Genomic DNA, 24,994 nt, shown 5'->3' on the forward strand with positions numbered 1-24,994 from the left:
AGTCTGCATTCATAATCTAGGTGCTTGATTTTATGCACCTGTGTAAAGAGACCTGATGAAACCTATGAATAATCTTGCTAAATTACAAAATTAATATAATTTAGAAACACCTATGTCAAGATGATAATGCATTCCTTCTAAAATACTCTTGTATCATGATGACTGGCCATACTGTAATTATATCATAATATTATGTATATTATAGTATAAGATATTCTATATATTTGTCACACAGATGAGATCAGGGAAGAGGAAGAAGGAGAATAGCAATAATAAACAATAATGTCATATCAAACAATAGCCTAATGAAAATAAACAAATAATGTAATATACAAACCATAAGAAACGCTTAATTAACTAAGTACATGCTAAACAGATATGAACAGATATTGCCTCTTGAAAGACCCAAAAGTATAATTTTACACAGTGTGCCAGTCAGATACCTTGAATCTGTTGAATGTTAGTTTCACATTTTTTAAGTCTCAATGTGTCCATTAGTTTACACAAAATTCACTAAAAGTCATTATTTAAGGGGTTATTTAAAAAAAAAATTAAATGGGCTAAGCCCCGAATGTTTACAATGTCTGGCTCTGCCCCTGGAGCCTAGCAATCTGTCTGATGTCTGCTTGAATTGACACTACTAGGGCCATTCTGTTGGGAGTAGCTTAATCTATGTGTTCGCCAGATATTGTGATTGCTCTTCCATCACCATTCCACCACATGCAAAACCTAAATGTAATAGTTGTACTTGTGGCTCTTGACTTGATCTTCATGTGTTTTCAAACCAAACATTTAGTGAGACTTCATAATGGTAGCCTACTCCAAGATATTGGCCCTTGTAATATAATTGACATGCTGTATAAGTTGTTTGGATAAAAGTGTCTGCTAAATGAATAAATGTAAATGTAAATGGTTTAAGAGATGACAATGTCACTGTAGTCACATGTAAACAGTTTCTGAGAATGCTGTATGTGACATCTGTCGCACAACGTGTGTTAAAACAAGACCTGAATGTACTCTGAGGGCTACAAATAACAGAAGCATATGACATTTGTCAGGCAGCCAGACAAGGATGGAGAGGGGGTGGTTTCCTGTGTTGAGGACAGAATCTGATTTTTTTTTTCTAATTGTGAAGGATAACTTTCATTAGAACTTAAATTAAACTGTTTAAATATGTATATTTACCAAGCAGTGGGAATGATGTTTGGTCCATGTGTTTTAAATGCCCCACCTTGAGAACATTGTCAGCCATATGAATACAGTCAATTACAAATTGGATCGAAATGTCACTATTGGTTCATCTGGAGTTTTTTCACAGGACGGAACAAATTGTGCATGACAGCCCCCTTACATTTTGTTATTCCATAATTTACTCTAAATGTTATAGGGGTGAGTGTTGGTCTTGGAGCAGCCATAGTTTGTAACAGTGTTTCCTTAGATATCAATTCAATTCAATTCAATTTATTGTGCTTATAGAGCGCCAAAACATAACACATGTATCATGGTGCTTTACAGAATGTAGGCAATCAGAGAAAGAAGGAAAGAAAGGAAGAAAAGAAAAGCAAGAGAGAGGCCCATGGGTAACAGGGGCGAGGAAAAACTCCCTAGAATTGGAGATATATATAGGAAGAAACCTCGAGCAGATCCACGACTCAAGGGCCTGACCCATCTGCCTAGGGTCAGTACATGACAGTAAGGTCTGTATACATGACAAATGCATATGATAGTCGAGTGTAGAGAATAAGACATGGTGTTAAAAGCACTTGAGCTGAAAGTTACAAGAGGTGGGATGATTATGTATCCGTTATGGTAATTCATTAATCCTGATTTAGTGACAGAAAGTTCAATAGTCCAGCGTTGGAATTGTCCAGGGGAAGGGAGTTGTCGAGGGGCATGTGGTGGGTTGGCAGACGGGCCAGTAATCCGGGCAGAGTTGTCATAGGCTGGTGGTGGGTCGCTAGGCTGTACGGGCCAGGAGTCCAGATAGGGGGCAGTAATAGGGCAGTCGAGGATGGGACTTCAGGTGAGATGGGTGAGAGGAGGGCCAACACACGGATGGTTGATGACTGGTGATGATATACCTCACAAGTGAGGTACAGTAAGGGGGAAGAAAGAGAGATGTAGGGCCCGTCCCATTTCTCCCCCCTTAAAACTTCCACTTGGTTTTGATTGCCCTCAACATTAAAGCCCCCTCGACAAGGGAAGTGGAGGTGAAGATCTTTCCCTATGAATTGGGACACCACTAAATGCAAATTAGCGTAGCGAACGTGCTCACCTACATCACGCGCAGCGCCGACGTGTCTACCGGTAGTAGCCTGCTACTATTTTCATTCAGGAACATGCCCATTCCAGCGGTCGTTGTTGTGTGGGCTGTGCTGGTTTATCTACGTCTAGTTAATCAACAAAGATATTCGTGTTCATGTGAACGCCAGAACACCCACCTTAAATATTGACGAAACTACCCAGATCAGATATATAACGTTATTTGATGGGCAGACTCTCTCAAAGCACTCAGCAGATATCATGAACATCGTCAGATAGCTTCGTGAGATATTTTCTAACATTAGTGTTCAAAACTCAACAGTCCATCAGATGTGCATCCAGCTAACATATTCCAACATATTCCGAAATTTTAATATGCTTATTTGCGAAAATATATGAAAAATGTGGCCGGCTCGCTGAGCTCGCACAGTATCCAGGGTAATTTCATCTCCCACTTCGTTTTAAGCCTGCATCGGTCCTGGCTATGTTTTGAGGGTTGATTTTAAGGGGAAAATAGCACTTCCCCTTGCTCCCTAAAGTAATGGGACACCCTAGCCCTACACGTGCACGCGCAAAAACGAGGGTTAGGGCAAAAATCTAGGGGTAGGGGAGGTATTGGGACGGGCCCGTAGAGTGGGTTAGTATTACTGAAAATCAAAATGGTTAATGTCAATAAGTAATCAGTAGTACTATATATTGTTACAGTATACCATGGTGGGAATAGGCAAGAGAGGGAGAGTTGAGAGAGAGAGAAGGGGGGAGAGGAGAGGGGGGGGGGGGGTTGTACGGCGTGACACATGAAAAGTCCATGACAGCACTATGCTATAGCAGCATAACTAAGGCATGGTGAGGGGTAGTCGACACCAGCGCAGGTATGGTCAGTGACCACCATCGCACTGGGGTGCCAGTCACACGAGGGTGGTCCATTCCAAAAAACCTTGAGGTGGGTGAACTTCCACGCACCATACCTAACTATGGGAGGCAGTAAAGAGGTATGTTTTAAGTCTAGACTTAAAAATAGGGAGGGTGTCTGCTAGTCGAATTGAGGTAGGAAGATTATTCCAGAGGAGGGGTGCGCGATAGCTGAAAGCTCTGCCTCCTACTGTAGTTTTTGAGATTCTTGGAATTACAAGAAGGCCAGTATTCTGTGATCGTAGCGGTCTGGGTGGGTTGTATGGGACTAGGAGATCTTTAATATATTCTGGTGCCTGGCCATTAATGGCTTTGTATGTTAGAAGTAAAATTTTGAAGTCAATGCGACTTCTAACAGGCAGCCAGTGTAGAGATGCCAGGATAGGGGAAATATGTTCATATTTTTTAGTTCTAGTGAGTGTGCGAGCAGCTGCATTTTGTATAAGCTGTAAGCTCTTTAGACAGGTGTTATTGCAGCCAGCGTATAGAGCATTGCAATAATCAATCCTTGAGGTGACAAAAGCATGGATTAATTTCTCAGCGTCTGGTAGGGATAAAGACTTCCTTATCTTTGAAATGTTCCTTAAATGATAAAATGAAGCTTTGGTAATCTGTTTTATGTGATTACTTAGTGATAGGTCTTGGTCAATTGTAACTCCTAGATTTTTAACACATGTGGATGAGGATAGTCGGAGATCAGTAAATGTAGCCTGTGATGAGGATAGGATATCCCTCATCTTTTTAGGACCTAAAACCATGACTTCTGTTTTATCGGAGTTCAAAAGCAGGAAATTGTTTGTCATCCATGTCTTTATGTCTCGTATACATGTGTCAAGTTTGGCTAACGGAGTCAATTCGTCAGGTTTTATGGAAAGGTATAGTTGCGTATCGTCTGCATAAGAATGAAATTTAATGCCATGTTTCCTAATTTCTGAGCCTAGAGGAAGCATATAGAGAGAAAATAACAGGGGCCCTAGTACTGAGCCTTGAGGCACCCCATATTTTACCATAGTCTGGGTAGATGGTTCATTGTGAACCTGTACAAATTGTCTGCGATTAGAAAGGTATGATCTAAACCAAGCGAGTGCTGAGTCTTTAATGCCTATCGAATGTTCAAGCCTGTGGAGTAGTATGTTGTGGTCTATGGTGTCAAAGGCAGCACTGAGGTCCAGGAGGACCAATATTGATATATGTCCATTATCGGCAGCGATGAGGAGGTCATTAAAAACTTTAACTAAGGCTGATTCAGTGCTGTGGTGAGCTCTGAAACCAGACTGATATAATTCTTGGATTTTATTCATATGCAAGAAGGTACCAATTTGTTTCGACACTATTTTTTCTAGTATTTTTGACAAAAAAGGGAGATTAGATATAGGCCTATAGTTGGCCAGGTTGTTAGGGTCAAGGGTAGGCTTTTTGAGGGATGGCTTAATGACAGATAACTTAAACGACTGTGGTACATGGCCTGATAGCAGTGAGCTATTTATAATCTGGAGCAAAGCATTATCCAAGAAAGGGAGAGCAGTCTTCAGAAGATGAGTAGGAATAGGATCTAGTAGACTAGTTGTAGATTTTGATGAAGAGATTGTGGAAGTGAGGTCTAAAATGTCAATAGGTGTAAATGAATTCAACGTTGTTCGTCTCATCTGTGATTCAATTATGTTTTCGCTACTGTTCAGCAATGGAGTATGAATATTTGGTGAGACTGACTGGATATTAATCTTATCTTTAATTGTTTCAATTTTGTCATTGAAACAATTAGAGATAATTGTCATGACAATTGTCATGACATTCTTGAAGTCATTACTGTTTAGGCAAATAGGGATAGATTCTGTTACTTCGGTGTGGCTCTTCGTCAGGCGGGAGATTGTGGTAAAGAGAAATTTTGTATTGTTTTTGTTTTCTTCGATCAGTGAGGAGTAGTAAGTTGACTTGGCCTCGTTGAGTGCTTTTTTGTAGGTGATAAGGCTATCTTTCCATGCTTGGCGAAAAACTTCCAATTTAGTGGTACGCCATTTTTGTTCAAGTTTACGCGCTGTTTGTTTGAGTGTTTTTGTCTGTGTGGTATACCATGGAGCACGCCTTGCTTGTTTTCTCATTCTCTTTTTGAGTGGTGCTACTGAATCAAGGGTTGAGCGTAATGAATTCATCACATTATCAGTTAACAAGTCGACCTCGGCTGGATTAAGGAATGGGCCTTCTGATAGACCTACCGCATGAGTCCGGAATGGGGCAAGCGTAAGCGAAATTTTTTCTAGAAAGTCTGCATTCGTTTTTTCAGATAAGCCGCGGCTGTGGTATTCAGCTAAATTAGGTACTGCATGTTGTAATGTCATTGTAAAAGTAATTAGATGGTGGTCAGTTAAGGTCGGGTGTTGTGGCAAGATTGTTAACTGCTCTATGTTTATGCCGTATGACAAGACTAGATCAATAGTATGGTTATGTCGGTGCGTGGGTGAATTAACATTTTGGCAGAACCCCTATTACTGCCCCCTATCTGGACTCCTGGCCCGTACAGCCTAGCGACCCACCACCAGCCTATGACAACTCTGCCCGGATTACTGGCCCGTCTGCCAACCCACCACATGCCCCTCGACAACTCCCTTCCCCTGGACAATTCCAACGCTGGACTATTGAACTTTCTGTCACTAAATCAGGAATAATGAATTACCATAACGGATACGTAATCATCCCACCTCTTGTAACTTTCAGCTCAAGTGCTTTTAACACCATGTCTTATTCTCTACACCCGACTATCATATGCATTTGTCATGTATACAGACCTTACTGTCATGTACTGACCCTAGGCAGATGGGTCAGGCCCTTGAGTCGTGGATCTGCTCGAGGTTTCTTCCTATATATATCTCCAATTCTAGGGAGTTTTTCCTCGCCCCTGTTACCCATGGGCCTCTCTCTTGCTTTTCTTTTCTTCCTTTCTTTCCTTCTTTCTCTGATTGCCTACATTCTGTAAAGCGCCATGATACATGTGTTATGTTTTGGCGCTCTATAAGCACAATAAATTGAAATTGAATTGAAAAGTCACCAAATTTATTGTGCGTCCTCAAGTTGTGACCACGAGTCCACATACCAAGTTTGAGGTTGATATGAGAAAGTATTGCTAATTATAGCGCCCCTAGTGGTCAAAGTACACCAAATGTATTGCGTGTCCTCAGGATGGGGTCCCAAGTCCATGAACCAAGTTTGGTTTTGATATGTGAAAGCGTTGCTGAGATAGGAGCTAACTTCCTGTAACTCTAGCGCCCCCCTAGTGGTCGAAGGTCACCAAATTGATTGTGTGTCCTCAGGGAGGGGTTCCAAGTCCATATACCAAGTTTGGTTTTGATATGTGAAAGTGTTGCTGAGATATATGCCTACTTCCTGTGATTATAGCGCCCCCATAGTGGTCAAAAGTCGGCAAATTTATTGAGCCTTCTCCTAATTGGGTCCCGAGTCTATATACCGAGTTTAGTTTTGATACGTGAAAGACTTGCCAAGATATGAGTTCACTTCCTGTTTGGCGGCTCCGCCGCCAAATTTGATTGGTCGTGACGGGCAAGGACTTTTGAATATCAATACGAAACGAATAACTTTTGTGAGGCATGGTCTAAAGATCATCTGCGCCAAGTTTCGTGAAAATTGGATGAACTTTGTGACTTCTGAAACTTTTCGTAGAGTTTGGACTGAATCCAATATGGCGGAGGTCCAATATGGCAGAAAGTGACGTAATAGGGGTCAGTGAACTAAAGTCGGTCCAGGGATTCCAATGTTCTCTGATTTGTGAAAATTGGACACACCGTTCAATGGTCACATGTGTGAATGCGTGTCCAGTTTAGACCCATTGGTGGCGCTAGAGTGTTGGGCATAAGGGTCTGTAAAATGGTGATAGTGATCATGGGACAGTCCTGAGTCAGTGCGCAAAATTTCATAACTTTAGACGAAGCGGTTTCAAATTTTGACCCGTTGGTGGCGCTAGACTGCCTGTGGTTCAGACTTGAAATTTGGTGAAATGGAATATGGGAATGTATGGAATCAATGTGCCAAATTTCACAACTTTTTACTGTACGGTTCTATGGGCTGCCATAGACATCCAGAGGAGAAGAATTATAATAATAACTAGACTGCATTTCCGGCGGGAACTGCGAAAGTGTGCTTGCCCTGGTCCGGTCAGTAACGTGAGCGGACAGTGGCATACGCTATGCTGAACCTGGCTTGATCCAGGTATTGTAACAGTGCCTTTCAATGTTGGAGCAGTGGCAATATCTCAAAAGCTCTAGGAGAGGGCTATTTAACTATTGGCTTGCGGGTTGAATGCGATTTGTTGGATTTTACCTTTGGCCTGCCTTCGAATTTAGCTTCTATGACTGAGATCAAATCAATAAAATAAAATGACAGCAGTGATTGGCTGCAAAAAATAAATAATGTCACGCGTCTTGCTCCTCTCAAACTGGGCTATCAGGTAACCTACAGAGGAATGGAAATTATGAAATATGACCAAGGCATTAAAAAGCTGCTTGTTTGTCAGGATACTTTTTCACTGATTTATTTTAAAAAAATATGAGCTATGAGTGTGAATGTTATATATTCCATCCCACAAATTATGTTTTACTGGTTTATTTGACAAATAATCTATATAGATTTGCTCTATAAAGACCTTATGTCTGTTTGGGATTGTTTTGTGAGCCTGGGGTTGTTTTGAGAGCCTATGTAGCCTATCTCAGAATAAAGGAATACTTCATATTAATCTAAACCACCGTCTGTAAATCAACTGTATACTACTGTCTACACTGCACTATATTTCTTGACCTGTCTCTGTATGTTTCATCACCTTTCTATACTTTGCCTCACATTGCAACACAGCTCAGATCTTTGGTTGCTATGAAGGCCAGTCGTTCTAAATGGATGGTTGCTATGGCCAAAGGCCAGTTCTATCTCTGCCGTTGTCAAGCGGGCATATCGTAGAATTCTGATTAACCTTATCTTATTTAAAACATCTCTATTTTACTTAGCCCACTTCCATACAGTGGGTCCCATTAAGAAGTGGCCACTTCATTCACGCGTACCGTGATTCACACAGCAGCATTATTAAATTAATCTGTCACCATACGCCTATGCCTACGTTTGCAAAGACAACATTTTAATTTGAAAATTTACATTTCATGTACATGTTGACAATGAGTAGGCTAGTTTTGGTTGTTGGTGGTGTTATTGCATCCCTTAGTTATGCCTACAATGCAAGTTCCCTTAAACTGTAACAGAAGTAGGTACTACTTTTAGGGCTAAAGTGCTTCGTGAATTACTGTTAGTAATAAATAATAACAGTCCTAAAATTTACATGTGACGAAGTTACGAGTGCAAGCATCTCATATCAAACCACCATGGCATTACGCAGTGGCGTAACAAACCAATGGTGGGCTCAGGTGGGAGTGCACTGTACGGGCCCATATCGACATAATTTGGCCCAGGATGAATTAGCTCTGATACATGCAATACACATTAAGGGTGACTTCAATTGTTTATACAAAGGGCCTGAGGCACCGAAGTAGTTTAGTAATTACATATTACAATTTCAAATAAAAACACACGACTACATAGGATGCATTACATGTGAAAACATTAAAAATAATTTTATTAACAGCCTGCAGGCCATGGTAATCTAATATTACTGCATTAACATCAACTCGCATGGAATTATGGGAACACTCAATGCGCTCAATGCGCTTCTTCAACCCTCTGCTGAAACTGCAAGCTTTGCATGCTTAAAAACTCGCACTGCGCAGAAACAAAACTTAATGTAGCCTAACTTATTTAACCGTGCAGAAACCAAATAAAATCATTCATATGCATACAATCCCCAATATGCGTGAATTAGGCCATTAGAAGAAGGCCATCTTACGAGCCTTTCGTTGAATCGTTAACGATGTTCCCAATATTTAATGCTCTTGCTCTCGTATTTTCAATGGACAGGATAGCTAACCCACTGAGCCTCTCCTGCTCCATGCTGCTCCTTAATAAGTTTGAGTTTGGAAAAAGATCGCTCAGCTGTTGCCACAGTCACAGGCAATGTCAGAAACAACATGAGAGCAGTACACACTTACCCGAATGTGGATGTTACTGTTACGTCCCAGTTAACCCTCCCGGCTCGTAAAACCCCCCGTAAACATGTGTGGAGGGAAACGGGAGCAACAAGTGTTTGTGTGTGTGCATGTTGTGCGTGTAAACAAGCAAAAAAAAACGGCACCAGACAGATTCCCCTCAGGAGATGGAGCTTACCTCGTTTCACGGGGACTGTTCTCAGGGCCGCTGCCTTATCGCGGAAGAGCCCGCGCGGTTCTTTGTCCTCCTTCCGAGGTCGTGCAGTTTTTTAGTTTGTTTAAAAATCTTTGGTGTATTCCCAGATATTTCCCGTGTACAAGTGAGTGCTGGCGTTGGTATAACCCGGCGTGGATACTAGGCAACTCGGCGACGTACTCGAAACAAAACTATAGAACCAAAAACAATGCAAAACCCGTCGCTCATTCAAAGGGACACCCTCCTATCCTGGAGAAACTTGGCAGGCCTCCGGCTGATCAGACCAGGCCAAAATATGAAAGAACATCCACCGCCGTCTTCAACATCAACCCAACTCTCCATTGCAAAACGCCATGCTCCCAAAACCCAAATCACCAGCACAGGTGCCCTCATCGCAGTCAATTAAGGGTGTAGCCCCACCCCCTGAGGGACCGTCAGCCACACGTAATTGTTGTGTAGCAGGTGCCATTAAAAATAAACAAAACAATCAGTATCAGTGTGTACCTGGGTGTAGCTTATGTATCTTCGTAACACCTCCCCACCCGAACAAAAAAAAAAATGTATATATTTTTTTCTTTTTACATCAATCCCTTTTCTCCCTTTTTTTTTCTTTTTTTTTTTACATTTTTTAAGTATCTATTTACACAATTACTATAAACTCACTAAACAGTTATTTATTTATTTATTTGCTCACTGTCTACAAGCCAGTACTTACGGTAGCGGTCAGGCTAATTATACGAAAACCCAAAAAAGATAAACATGGCCTCTTTCAACCCGCTCCCACCCTAGAAAGAGCGTCAGCGATCACGTTATCCTTTCCTGCGACATGCACTATCATCAGGTTATAAGGCTGTAGAACTAGACCCCAACGAAAAATTCTCTGGTTCTTGGTTTTAAATTTCTCCAGAAAGGTGAGCGGATTATGATCAGTATAGACTTTTACTTCCTGCACCCCATTAGATACATAGATTTCAAAATGCTGAATGGCAAGAACTAAAGCTAAAGCCTCTTTTTCCACAGTAGAGTACATCCGCTGATGCCTATTTAACTTCTTGGAAAAGTAGGCAACAGGTCTGTCCACCCCAGAACCATCCTCCTGTAGGAGAACAGCCCCTACCCCCACATCGCATGCATCAACTGCTAATTTAAAAGGCAAAGAAAAATTAGGAGCAATCAAAACAGGCTCACCACTCAGGATAGCTTTGAGCTGCTCAAATGCCACTTGACATGAGTCTGACCACTCAAACCTAACGGATTTTCTCAGCAAATCAGTCAAAGGACCAGTGACCTTTGCAAAGTTTGGAACAAATTTGCGGTAAAAACCACACATTCCCAGAACCCTCATAAGTTCCTTTCGATTACGAGGAACAGGAAGTTGAGAAATGGCGTGTATCTTAGCAGTACGAGGTCGAACCTCACCCCGTCCCACAACATGACCCAGATATGTTATACAAGCCTTGCCAACTTCACTTTTAGGCAGATTTATGACAAGTCCTGCCTTCTCTAGTCTCATGAAAAACTGTTCCAAGTCCTCCACATGCTGTTCCCATGTATCAGCATAGTGTACCACATCATCTATATACACTGTACAGTTCCGTAAACCTTCTGTAATCTGATTCATAAGCCTCTGGAACGAAGCGGGAGCGTTCTTAACCCCAAAAGGGAGAACTTTGAACTGGTACAAGCCATCAGGTGTACAAAATGCAGAGACCTCTTGTGCACGTTCTGACAAAGGAACCTGCCAGTACCCTTTTAAAAGATCAAATTTTGTCACAAACTTGGCTGCACCAATCCTATCAATGCAATCCTCTATCCTTGGGATGGGAAAAGAATCAGCTTTCGTCAGAGCGTTTACTTTACGGTAATCTACACATAGTCTGAGCGAACCATCTGGTTTTGGAACAGGAACTATAGGTGAACTCCATTCACTCATACTAGGTTTGATGATGTCATGCTTCAACATGTACTCTATCTCCTGCCGTATCATGGACAGTCTATGTGGGTTTACTCTGTAGGGGTGCTGTTTTACTGGCAGTGCACCACCTACATCTATGTCATGCACCAACATGTGAGTCACACCCGGTGCATCTGAGAACAGTTGGGGAAACTTCTCAAAAAGCTTCACAATGTCACCAACTTGTTGTTTCGTTAAGTGACCCAAAAACCCTTTTAAGTCAGACAACACAACACCATTGGACAGCCTGGCTTCCAGGGGAGCCATCTCACACGGATCAGCTTCCTCAGGCTCATCCACATGAACAACACACACTGGGGCGACTGAAACTGACCCACGTTCATAGTATCTCTTGAGCATGTTAATATGGCACAAACGGGTAGACTTTCTCCTGTCTGGAGTATGCACAACATAATTAACATCACTCAACTTTTCTTTGATCGTATAAGGCCCGCGAAAGTGAGCTTGGAGGGGATCACCCCTCACAGGCAAAAGGAGCAACACCTTATCGCCAACCTCAAACCTCCTAGCAACAGCCTTACAATCAAAGCGATCCTTCATTTTCCTCTGAGAGGACTGCAGGTGACTCTTGGCCACGGTGCACGCCGATCTAAGACGCTCCTTAAATTCAGACACATAGTCAAGCACATTTCCATCAGAAGCTTCAGCCAAAAACGTTTCTTTAACAAGCTTCAATGGACCTCGCACCTCATGACCATACACTAATTCAAACGGACTGAATCCTGTCGACTCACACACTGAATCCCGTATGGCAAACAACAGAAAAGGAATACTCTTATCCCACTCCTCTGCTTGACCAATACAATAGGCCCTAATCATGGTCTTTAGAGTCTGGTGGTGCCTTTCTAAGGCTCCCTGTGACTGCGGGTGATAAGTGGAAGACTTAAAATGATCCACTCCTAATTCTCGCATCACAGCCTGAAAAACGCCAGACATAAAATTTGAGCCCTGATCTGACTGTATCTCTCTAGGTAGTCCAAACTGTGTAAAGAACTTCAAAAGACAATCTAAGACTGACTTAGCAGTGATATTACGGAGGGGAAAAGCCTCAAGAAAACGTGTGGAAACATCCATCACGGTCAGCAAATACTGATACCCCCGCTTTGTTTTTGGTAACGGGCCAACACAGTCTGTCAGAACACGACTGAATGGCTCTCCAAAAGCTGGAATTGGAACTAGCGGGGCTGGAGGAATAGTTTGATTGGGCTTTCCTCCCACCTGACATTCATGGCAGGTCTTACAAAATTCCACAACATCTTTACGTAGATTTGGCCAATAAAAATGTCTCATTACTCTTGCTTTGGTCTTATTTATACCTAGGTGCCGTGAAGTTGGAATTTCATGGCCTAATCTCACAATCTCTTCTCTATAACAGGGAGGAAGAACAATCTGATGGTAAACTCTCCACTCCTCTGCAGCAGAACACCCAGGATCCCTCCATTTCCTCATTAGGACATCATGCAGTATATAAAAACCCACTGCTTCACCCGACAGGTCCTCAAGAGTCCCTGCCTGGCTCAAAATGTCACTAATGACAGGATCACCTCTCTGTTCTCTTATCAAATCACCACGACTAAGCTTCTGGTCACACTGGGAGTTCTCTGCAAAGAAAGTCTCCGCAAGTATTACCCCTAACTCAGATGTTTCTTCCTCTACCTCATTAGACACCCCATGGGTGCCACGAGATTGCGAGCGAGTTACTACCCCAGTGGGGAAAACTGCAGGAAACTCTTCCTGTAATGCTTCAGTCTCTGGGGACTCCACAGGAACCTCAGAAATCAATGGAGTTACAGATACTCGTTTACCCGCCAGATCATTTCCTAGCACGAACGCAACTCCAGGAATCGGTAAACTAGCTAGCACTCCAACCTCAACCACCCCAGTCACTAAAGACGACTGTAAATGAACCTGGTGGAGAGGGACTGCTTTAAATTCTCCTACATCACTGTTCACACCTTGGATGAGAGCACACATTCTCAAAGAACTAGATGGAGGAAGGGCACCATTATCTGCCACCCACAAAGACTGGGCCGCACCTGTGTCTCGCAGGACAACCACAGAGTATTCTTGCCCACCTACGGTGACAATGCCATCTGAAAGAAAACCCTTATACATCCCCAAAATGTCATTCTCACCCAAGGAACTCTCATTACACCTTCCTGACACAAGTAGATTTTTCTTACCAGTATCTTTTCCCATGCGCCTGTTCAAAAAGACTTTACATTCTGCCTTTTTGTGACCCTTTTTGCCACAATAAAAACAAACAAGGTCATCTGTACGCCCAGCCACTCGCTGTGAATCAATCCTAGATACTTTAGCCACCAATGAGGGCCTCTGGGAGCCATTCTCTGGCCCCCTACCCAACTGGGACTTGAAAAAATTGGGCCTATATGTACCCCTTGAAGTGTGCTGATGGGTAAGTTCGAAGTCATCTGCCAAAACCGCTGCTTTCCTAATATCATCAACCTTTTGATCTTCAAGATAATTTTTCACTTCAAAGGACACACTGGTTTTAAAATCCTCTAGGAGAATGAGCTGTTTTAGGCGCTCATAATCCCGTCCAATGTCTTTAGAACGAACCCACTTATCAAATGCTATCTCCTTTTCTCTAGCATATTCTATATGCGTCTGGTCAGATTTCTTATTGAGGTTACGAAAACGTTGCCTGTAAACCTCTGGTGACAACTCATATGCCGATAGAACAGCAGCCTTAACAGAATCATAGGACGCTGACTGTGAGGCATCCAGCGCAGCATAAACCTCCAGAGCCCTCCCTGTAAACACACCTTGAACAAGGAGAGGCCATTTGTCTCTCGGCCACTTCAAACTATTTGCCAATTTTTCAAAAGACAAAAAGAAAACGTCAACCTCTTTTTCACTAAAGTGAGGAACCAACCGAATGTTTCTACTCAAATCAAAAGCTCTTTCTGCTTCCATTTTGGCAACTTTTCGTTCTTCTAATTTTAGCTTTGCTTTTTCTTGTTCAAGTTCTTGTTGGCGACATTCAAACTCGCGTCTCATGCGCTCTCTATCAAGCTCCAGCATTGCAGACTCTTGAGTTGCCCGCTGCTTGATACGTTCCTTTTCTACTTCTAATTTTGCAAGCTGCAACTCAACACTCATCGTCTCTTTATCTGGCGGAGATAACTCGGGAGAGACCTTTGCTGCCAGCTTTTCAATTAAATCACCTTTCCTAATATCAGCTGCACATTCAATTTGTAAATGTTCCGCGACTTTTCGTAGTTCATCTTTTTTCAGTTGATACCAGTCTCTCATACGAAGAATTCGGCCTTCGCCTAGAAAAGTTTGTACGTCAAATGGTTCACTCATTTTCAGTGTCGACGAAGTGTCCAACTACTGACGTTAATGAATTAAAATGGCCAATACACAGTGAGCAAACACACGCTAAACAAATAATATTTACAAAACTAACAAAAGAAACCAATAAAATACTGAAAACTATTAGCTACAACTGATTTCCAGTCTATGTCCAGCCAATACTAATAGCTAACTCCAATGTTTGCTAACGAGCTATTCAAACTAATCAGCTAACCCACAGTTTCTATCCCGGACCTGAGCACCCAATTGTTACGTCCCAGTTAACCCTCCCGGCTCGTAAAACCCCCCGTAAACATGTGTGGAGGGAAACGGGAGCAACAAGTGTTTGTGTGTGTGCATGTTGTGCGTGTAAACAAGCAAAAAAAAACGGCACCAGACAGATTCCCCTCAGGAGATGGAGCTTACCTCGTTTCACGGGGACTGTTCTCAGGGCCGCTGCCTTATCGCGGAAGAGCCCGCGCGGTTCTTTGTCCTCCTTCCGAGGTCGTGCAGTTTTTTAGTTTGTTTAAAAATCTTTGGTGTATTCCCAGATATTTCCCGTGTACAAGTGAGTGCTGGCGTTGGTATAACCCGGCGTGGATACTAGGCAACTCGGCGACGTACTCGAAACAAAACTATAGAACCAAAAACAATGCAAAACCCGTCGCTCATTCAAAGGGACACCCTCCTATCCTGGAGAAACTTGGCAGGCCTCCGGCTGATCAGACCAGGCCAAAATATGAAAGAACATCCACCGCCGTCTTCAGCATCAACCCAACTCTCCATTGCAAAACGCCATGCTCCCAAAACCCAAATCACCAGCACAGGTGCCCTCATCGCAGTCAATTAAGGGTGTAGCCCCACCCCCTGAGGGACCGTCAGCCACACGTAATTGTTGTGTAGCAGGTGCCATTAAAAATAAACAAAACAATCAGTATCAGTGTGTACCTGGGTGTAGCTTATGTATCTTCGTAACAGTTACACTGTCATAATCTACCACCAGCATTTTGGCAAGTTGAAAAATAGATGACTTCTGTGAAATCTCTGCTTTAAAGCAAGACCTGAATGAGAGGAGTTGTGTTGGGAATGTCGGTGCAATGTCCCTGCTATAATGGTCTGACAAACGTCTTGCCTTTTCAAGCAGTTCATTATCACCTGCGAGTTGAAGGGTCATAGGACGTAAAGACTCAAACACATGACAAGTTTCCCGCATACTTGCAAATCGTTGGGAGAGCTGACTGATTATGATGTCCAGAGTTGCATTAAATACCTGCACTTTGAAGAATTTCTCTGCATCGGTTAAGCGCTCATCTTCCGATAGTTCGCTTCACTCTCCGTGCTCTAACATTTTCAAATGTACTCTGAACCCCCAATTAATTTGTGAGCGTCTGCGCTGTAGCCTTGGCCTGGTCAAAGGCACGCCGGTAGTCAGAAAGGACCTGTATAGAATTTTCCAGCAATTGCATTGCGGGGGTAGCGACGGGCCCCGGGAGGTTTCCCATGATAAATTACATAATATTTGCACCTTCCTTACTTGTGAAGCTCACACGTATTCAGTGAAATGTAATACAACGTTGCCAACCTAGCGTTAGGCTATTTAACATTAAAGTGACATTGCTTGCTTATTCTTTCGTCAACTCCATGCTTTTAGGAAAACAATCTTTTTTATCATAGTTCCCTCTTCAATGAGCGATTACCAGCTCGTTTTTGTAACAGAGATAGCTGTTTATTGTCCCTAGGTTTACAGAAACACCTATTCATATTAATACGTAGCCTATGGAGTGCTGCCGACCACTTTTCATTACGGCCCAGAATGCCTTGCATGTCTTTACAACAAAACAACACAGTAAAACCTAAATGACCGTAAACGTATGCATTTGCATACTTGTAACATGTTTAATAATACTCTCCCATCATGATATTTAACAATAATGAAAAATTGAATTTGAATACCGTCAATGTGAAAACAACTCTATTATGTAAGCTATATATAGCTACTGTTCTCCTTGCTATTTCAGTTCGTAAGTCCATACTATCCCATGGCAGAGCAAGGATTTAATGATTGTGCAAGGTTGCCCCTGAGACATTGTGGCTACCCAGAGACATTGAGCATACTTGGAAGGCATTGTGATAGAAGGTGAATGGTGCAAAGGTGAATGGTGAGAGTTACCAAATACCTGTGGGTGCTTTGCCAAATCATGGAAACTTTTGGAATATTTCTTTTTTTTTTTAGCTTATGCACCCTCACACTGGAGTCCCCAGTTCATATACAAAATTTGGTATCGATATGTGACAGTGTTCCTGAGATATGGACGACTTCCTGTTTCGGAGCTTCGCCGCCGATTTCGTTTGGCTGTGACGGGCAAACGCTTTCGAAAATCAAAAATCCTTCCGCTAACATTTGTGAGGCTTGGTCCAAGGATAATGTACGTCAAGTTTCGGACCAAATTTGTGACCTGTGAAAATTTAGTTTCGCTTTCTATTCAATCCAATATGGCGGACGAACGACACGCCCACTTGACGTCATCTTCTCGAGCAAGTTACACCGGTACTGCCCGGACGTTTTAAAGTTGGAACGGTGTCTCTGTCTCAAAGGGCCTAGGCACAGGAGCTGGAAAAAAATTAGGGAGACGGGAATAATAATAATAATATTAATAAGAAAACTTAAGAAGAACAATAAGTGTGCTGCTTTGCAAGCACACTTAATAATAAATATAACCGCAAGCGGTGATTTACGGGGTCCGAGCAAAACGAACATGATAGCATAGCTTTTTAGTTTTACATATGCTTTGATTGTTTGGGCACAATTGTTTAAAAGAAACGTGATCGGATTTCGGTTATCGGATTTCAGTTACCGGATTTCAGCTATCGGATTGGATCAAATCTTGAAAATGGGTTGTTCAAAGGGAAACAAGGATCCTGAAATTGGATTAGATCACATAATTAGGGCCCGAGCACCGAAGGGCGCAAGGCCCTATTGTTTTTGTAAGGATTATTATTATTATTGTTATTCTACTTTTTTGCTTCCCTGTTTTTGAGGTGGTTAACATGGTCGAAAACTCTTGAAATTTGGCACAGACGTCAGGTGTCACACATCGCAGTTAGGTACAAGAGCTTGACCCCGGGCGTGGCCCAGGGCCTCGCTAGCGCCCCCTTAGGTGACTGATCCCGTGGTTGGCAAATATTTTGAGGTGGTTAACATAAACGAAAAGTCTTGAAATTTGGCACACACATCTAGTGATACAGTGAATAGACAGGGATAAAAGCTTGGCACTGGGCGTTGCCCAGCAACTCCATAGCGCCCCCTTATGTCACTGTGACTTGTGGTTTGCATATAGTTTTAGATACACACACCAAATTTGGTGGGTGTATGTAACTCCCAAAAAGAAACAACTTTTGTATTAACATGCCATTAACCACGCCCACAGGAAGTGAGGTAATTGAGATTTTGTGCGTTGTGGACATGTTCCTGATGATAAATTGTGAAGCGTTTTTTTGATATGTTGTAATTTGACGAAATGGCGAAATTATTAATTTTAATACCCTTCCACATAAACAATAAATGTGTCATAATTCACCATGCATGGCTTGAAATGTTTTAAATTTCACAGGTCATGGAAGACCATGTTAATGATAATATTCACATGCCCATAATGCATGTTTGGCATAGCGCCACCAACTGGCAACAGAAAGAATGACAATTATACTGATGTCACATGATCAATTTGAACATACTCCTCCTAGACGGTTTGTCAGATTCATTTGAAATTTGGCAAACATTATGCCAAGATGTCGCTGATGTTAAATTGTGAATGGATTTTTGAATGTTGTAATATATTTGATATGATTTTAATATTTCACCACATAAACAGGAAATGTGTCATAAATCACAGTGCATTAAATGAATGGTCTGAAACTTCTCAGGTCAATAGATATCATGATTATGATGATATCCAGACACCCAATGGGCCTGCCTGGCATAGCGCCACCACCTGGCCAAACAGGAAATGTGCCAGAAATGGACAATGCCTTAAGTGATTGATCTGAAACTTTATAAAATATTGGATATCATTATTGTGATGATATTCACATGCATAATTCACAGGCCTAGCATAGCGCCACCATCTGGCCAAACAGGAAATATGCCAGAAATGCTCTATGTTTTGAATGAATGGTCTGAAACTTCTCAGGTTAATAGATATTATAATTATGATGATATCCAGACACCCTATGGGCCTGCCTGGCATAGCGCCACCACCTGGCCAAGCAGGAAAATGTGCCAGAAATTGGTAATGCCTTTATTGGTTGATCTGAAAGTTTACAAACATTTTGGATATCATTATTGTGATGATATTCACATGTGTAATTCACATGCCTAATATAGCACCACCATCTGGCCAAAAAGTGTATCAAAAATGTTATTTGCTTAAAATGAATAATCTGAAATTTCTCAGGTTAATATATATTATGATTATGATGACACACAATGGGCCTGCCTTGCATATTGCCCCACCTGGCCAAGCAAGTAAATGTGCCAGAAAATAACATGCAAAAACAAATAACACACACATCAAATATGTACATTTTACAAATGCACCACGTCGGTGCTTTGTTGGATTCTGAAATGTCATGGGTTGCGGCCCGCAGGTGCTCGGGCCCGCCATTGCCGCTTGCGGCTATATTCTATTCTTGGTTTTGATCTGGATAAAACCTTCACTTTGTGTCGTTCAAAACTTTTGAGTTGGATTGGAATAAATTTGATGCATAAAATTAGGATTACCCTGTGCTGTAACATTATAGTGTGCTAACCTCCACAACCCAACAGTATTTTAACAATACTTGATTCTACAGGACTATTTATTTGTTGTGGATAAGATGAAGGGTTTGATAATGGAAGGCAGTGTTTCCCACAGAATTGAATTGTATTTGTGGTGGTGGGTTCTGTGTCGGAGTCAATAAGATAAACAGCGTATAATTATACAGTTATACTTGCCTTGCACTACAAGTCCATATTGACAAGTAGCTGTAATGCTGTAATGTTATAGTGTGCTAACCTCCACAACCCAACAGCATTCTATTCTAGTATGCTAACCTCCACAACCCAACAGTATTTGAACACTAATGCTTCAGGTGGGATTTGAACTCTCAACATAAGGATGACCAGAACAAGGCATTATCCCACTAAGCAACTGTCAATCCTACATCTTTGCCAGTCACATTCACATGGTGAAAATGTATATTGGTAAACACACAAGAAAAACTCCAAGTATACATTTGACAATAAAATAAAGGGCTTTCCTGAAAGAGTACACCTGAAAACTTTTGGATATTCTGGGGCAATTAGACATTTATAGAGAAGAACAGTAATGGATGAAATATACATATGATAGACTTAATGATGAAGGAAAAATAGTAAACAAAGAAGTTCCCCTATATGTCATAGAGTGTGTCGGCATTCTGATTCTTGGCAACTAATGAGTGTGAATGTTAATTGTCTGATGTCATTCAGGTGCTGTTCAATAGTGTGAATCTTCAATAACCAATAGCATGTGCATCTTGAGCCTAAAGCTCTAGCAGGATTCGAACTCTCAACCTAACAAACACCAGCACTAGACATTATCCCACTCAGCCACTGACAATCATACACATTGAGCAGTCACATTGAAATGGTGAAAATGTGTGTTGGCAAACACACAACATCAAAAAAATTCCTAGCATACATTTGACAATAGAATTAAGGACTTTATAAAAAAGAGTACAGATCTGAAAATGTGCACTGTTAATGGTATCCACCTAATGATGGTTGTATGGTTGTTATCCAAGAAAAAAAAAATACTCATATAGGAATATAGGTGAAATCGGAGAAATGGGCTGAGTGGTCGAACTTTATTGGCCTATATCTCTGAAATGGAACAACGTATCCAAATTCTTTTGATAACTTTTGTGAGGCTTTGTCTAAACATTGTCTGTGAGAATTTTGGTGAAGATTTGATAATTTTTAAAGCCTGTGAAACGTTTTATGATGTTTGGCTTTTCTCTGAAATTGTGGCAAAAGTAAAATTTTTTAGAGCATAAGACCAGGGTGAAAAAGATGCATCTGAATGTAGAGATTAATATGATGAAAGAATTTTGAGTCTAGGTGAATCTGGTAAGGAGAAATAAGCGTTTTTGACAAGAGCGCCACCTTTGGGTGCAGTACCCCAAATTTGGGTTATGGGTAGTGGGGGGTACTGGTAACAATACTTGAAAATGTCAAGTTTCTAGGACTTACTGTTTATAGGAATATAGGTGATCTAGGAAAAAAGGCCTAAGTGGTCTAACTTTATTGGCCTATATCTCTGAAATGGAACAAAATATCAAAATGCTGAGCGATAACTTTTGTGAGGCTTGGTCTAACCATTGTCTGTGAGAATTTTGGTGAAAATTCGATTATTTTTGAAGAGTGTGAAACTTTTTATAATGTTTGGCTTTTCCATGAAATTGTGGAAAAAGTAAACATTTGTAGACCATAAGACCAGGGCCAAAAAGATGCATCTGAGTTTAGAGATTAATATTCTGAAAGAATTTTGAGTCTAGGTGAATCTGGTAAGGAGAAATAAGCATAATTAACTTTTTTTTTCAATAGCGCCACCTTTGGGTGCAGTACCCCAAATTTTGGGTTATGGGTAGAGGGGGGTACTGGTAACCATACCTGAAAATTTCAAGAGTTTTGGAGTTACGGTTTAGGCTGCAGTATGCCTTTTACAGAATTTTGGCAAAAAAATGAACGGTACAGAAACAATAGGGGTCCTGCAGCTACGCTGCTCGGACCCCTAATAAGAAAAGGTATAAACACTATGGGTTGCCCCGCAGCTTCTCTGCTTGGCCCCCAACAATAAGTGTGCTGCTTTGCAAGCACACTTAATAATCCTTACAAAAACAATAGGGCCTTGCGCCCTTCGGTGCTCGGGCCCTAATAATCCTTACAAAAACAATAGGGCCTTGCGCCCTTCGGTGCTCAGGCCCTAATTATGTACAAGGCTTAGGCTACAGTGGACTAGCATGTTGCAGGGGCTTCTAAAAACACAGAGAAACGCACTGAAAACTCGGCCAATCACAGCCCTTGCTGTCGAATGCGCCGTCTGGTTCGACCGTGGAACGCCACAGCGGACTATGCTGCCCCCAAGCGGCTGCAGTTGTACTTACATTTCACCATTCACCATGATCGTGAATAAAGTGTCAATTTTAACTGGGACCAACTGTAGTAACAACACCTGGGCGTTCAGTCGTCTCGTGTGTTGAACCGTGGGAATAAATAGACGAACAATTTTGAAATTTGCACTGATGTTGTCGGGTAGCCATTGAATAGGCTATTCCGCCATCAGAGATTGCTAACAGGTGTTTCAAAATATCTGGGAACTTTCCGGAGCTCTGAATGACAGAGGATAGCTACAGATCAGTTCACAGAATCATTGAAGTAAGCTGCATTATGGGCCATAATTTATGGCTTTGTTAATCAACATAGAAGAGGTAAGGCAGTAAGCCAGAAGAGGTAAGTTCAACAGCAAACAGGACTTTTCCGCACGTAGCAACCCATGTAGGCTAGCCCAATGAACGCCTATGTAAATAGACAAAACATTCTCATCAAAGCAGGGTAACTTCTTCAGACTTGCGAGTGCTGTCAAATTGATCGTATGCGGCTTTTCTAGTGGTGGTGAAGTGTCATCATGCTGCGTTCAAGAGCGTAGGGTAGGTCTACGTCCCGTAGTAGCCTATATTTTAATTTAACGTCTGTAATGGTAAGAGATCGCACAGGGATGGATAATGACCGGTTGTTTAAGATTAAATTACAATGCCAGACACCTTTAGATATCAGAGACCCCCTCAGATTTTTGACTTTGTTGCTTTCATGGGAGCCAATCCTCACTCTATGGGAGCTCGGCTCCCTCTGGCTCCCACGTAATTCGAGCACTGATCTAATCTAATCTAATCTAATGTGTGTGCCTCCTTTGCATTTTGCTGAGATTAAAGGAAAATTCTTTGAAATCATGTGACCCCTTGCTGTTGGTTTACCATAGTGGGAATACTTCCTCCTTTTGGGACTTCTGTTGTCTGGGAAATATTCACAACATTAACCATAAAAATAAATCAGGGCTGTCAGAGGGGCTTGACCTTTGATTGGTTTCTCTTCTCTTAGATGCCGGTGAGATGAGAAAATCTGCAGACACACTCTGTCTTTCAACCAGGGCACATTGATTACAAATAAACCATTTTGTGTCATCCAGCTTACCAGCTATGATGGAAATGACAGGTGAGATGTAAGATGTTTAAGATATATTATATGTTTGTATATACAGTTAACCCCAAAATTATTCATACCGCTGGCAAATATCAATTTAATTTAATAATTTTCTCTTCACCAATATGTTTGTTCTGACTGAAAATGACAACTGCCACATGCCAAAAGGTTGTAATACAATGTGGTAGAAACATGGAATCAAAAATAACCGTTTACATCTTTTTAAAAAAAAATTATGAAAAAATGGCATGTCCAAAATTATTCATTTATATATCTTAGAATTGCATATTTAAAATGGCAACCTGCAATGTATAAACTGTATTTAACACTGTTTTGCAGAAGTATCAGAAAAATTAGAAACCATCCGAATTGTTATGGTGGGCAAGACCGGAGCTGGAAAGAGTTCCTCAGCAAACACCATCCTGGGAGAAGTAGAGGCCTTTAAAGTGGAATGCTCCCCAAATCCTGTAACAATGACCAGTTCAAAGAAATCTAGGGAAATAGTTAGAGACAACTTTCAATCTAAGGGAGTAGCTGGAGACAACATTGTATCTAAGAAAGTAGCTGGATACAACATTGAAGTGATTGACACACCAGGACTTTTTGGCAATTCAGACAATGAGGAAGATGAGATAAAGAAGTGTATTGAGGTCTCAGCACCAGGACCTCATGCCTTTCTCTTGGTGATCAGGCTGGGGAGGTTTACGGAGGAGGAAGGCAATGCGGTCAAGTGGATCCAAGACAACTTTGGTGAAAAGGCATCAGATTTCACAATATTGCTCTTCACAGGAGGTGCAGACTTGGGGAAGAAGTCTATTGACAATTTTATAGCTGCAAATGAAAAGCTGAAAAAAGTGAAAGAGGACTGCAAAGGTGGCCATTTTGTGTTTGAAAACAACGACATCTTAAATCGCAAACAAGTAAAAGATCTTATGCAGATAGTTGAAAAAATGTGGGGAAAAAATGGTAAAAAGCACTATACTAATAAGATGTATGAAGAAGCTCAGAGAAAAATTGAAGAGGAGAACAAAAAAAAGCAACAAGAGGAGGAAAAGAAAAAGAAAGAATATGAGGAAAAGATCAGAGCAGATGAGAGGGAGAAGATAAGGATAAGGGATAGAGGATGTATTCCCTCCTTGAAAAATGGATCAGCTTCTGCAGGTATGGGTGCGACTGCAGGAGTAGGTGTTGGTGGAGCTGCAGCCGTGGTAACAGCGTGTGTAGTTGAGGCAGCGGTGGCTGCTATTGCATGTCCTGCACTCTTAGTGGCAGGGGTCGTACTGGGCTTTGCGACAGGCTTGGGATATCATATGAGAAAACGTTGAATGAGCATTTAAGTTGAATGGGCCAAACAAAAAACACAGCCAGGGTAACAATCCTTTGGAGTACGTTAAAATATTCAAGCTTAGCTAGTTACAATATCATATTAATGTTAGCTGTTCCTAGAAACCAAAATAATTTCAGAAATAAAGCTTTGTCATGATTTATGATTTATTTGCTAGTTTTGAATATTATATCATTGTTCTATGTTGCCAAATATTCTGAATGTGTTATCTCTGTGTGAATGTAATATTTGTGCTAATGTTAAAAAACAATTTGAAACAATTAAAAACAATTTGATGAGCAATTTGATGATCATTTTTTAAAACCTTTTTGCACAGACCATTCTTCATCACAAATAAATGTGTATTAGTGACCAGTTTCAGTTTTTTTTCCAAATGCTGCCATTGCCATTGGGTTGCCATTGAACATCACTTGTATGTGATCTCCACCATTGACATCCTAAGCCTAGGCCAACTACCAAGCTTAACTCATTACTCAGATACCCAGCCTTGACCTATTCACTTATCCTGCTAACTAACTGAACAACCAACAGACAGGGGTGAAAGGATAACGTCCCTCCACTCAGTGGCCATTTTGTAACGCTTTTTGGGCACTTATCGGGCATCTATTTCAGGCAG

The 24,994-nt window shown here is 41.5% G+C and overlaps 1 protein-coding gene across 4 annotated transcripts in view; it reads left to right on the forward strand.

Annotated features, from left to right (window-relative positions):
- Positions 1–24,643, forward strand: part of LOC143130731 (GTPase IMAP family member 9-like) — a 42,365-nt gene extending 17,722 nt beyond the window's left edge. For 2 of the 4 annotated variants that reach the window (XM_076290009.1, XM_076290161.1), the window contains exons 2-3: positions 22,932–23,045; positions 23,373–24,643. In XM_076290009.1, coding sequence (XP_076146124.1) covers positions 23,030–23,045; positions 23,373–24,358 — 1,002 coding nt within the window. In that variant the 5' untranslated portion in view covers positions 22,932–23,029 and the 3' untranslated portion in view covers positions 24,359–24,643. Of the gene's footprint in view, positions 1–12,812; positions 13,854–22,931; positions 23,053–23,372 lie in introns of all 4 variants that reach the window. The other 2 variants (XM_076290077.1, XM_076290238.1) reach the window with 2 other exon arrangements.
- Positions 24,644–24,994: the final 351 nt, after the last annotated feature.

The sequence above is a fragment of the Alosa pseudoharengus genome, unplaced genomic scaffold, assembly GCF_046254945.1.
Source record: "Alosa pseudoharengus isolate Yale_2024_CS ecotype anadromous, Long Island Sound unplaced genomic scaffold, YU_APseudo_1.1 YU_APseudo_1.1_scf_1, whole genome shotgun sequence".
Classification (NCBI taxonomy): Eukaryota; Metazoa; Chordata; class Actinopteri; order Clupeiformes; family Clupeidae; genus Alosa; species Alosa pseudoharengus.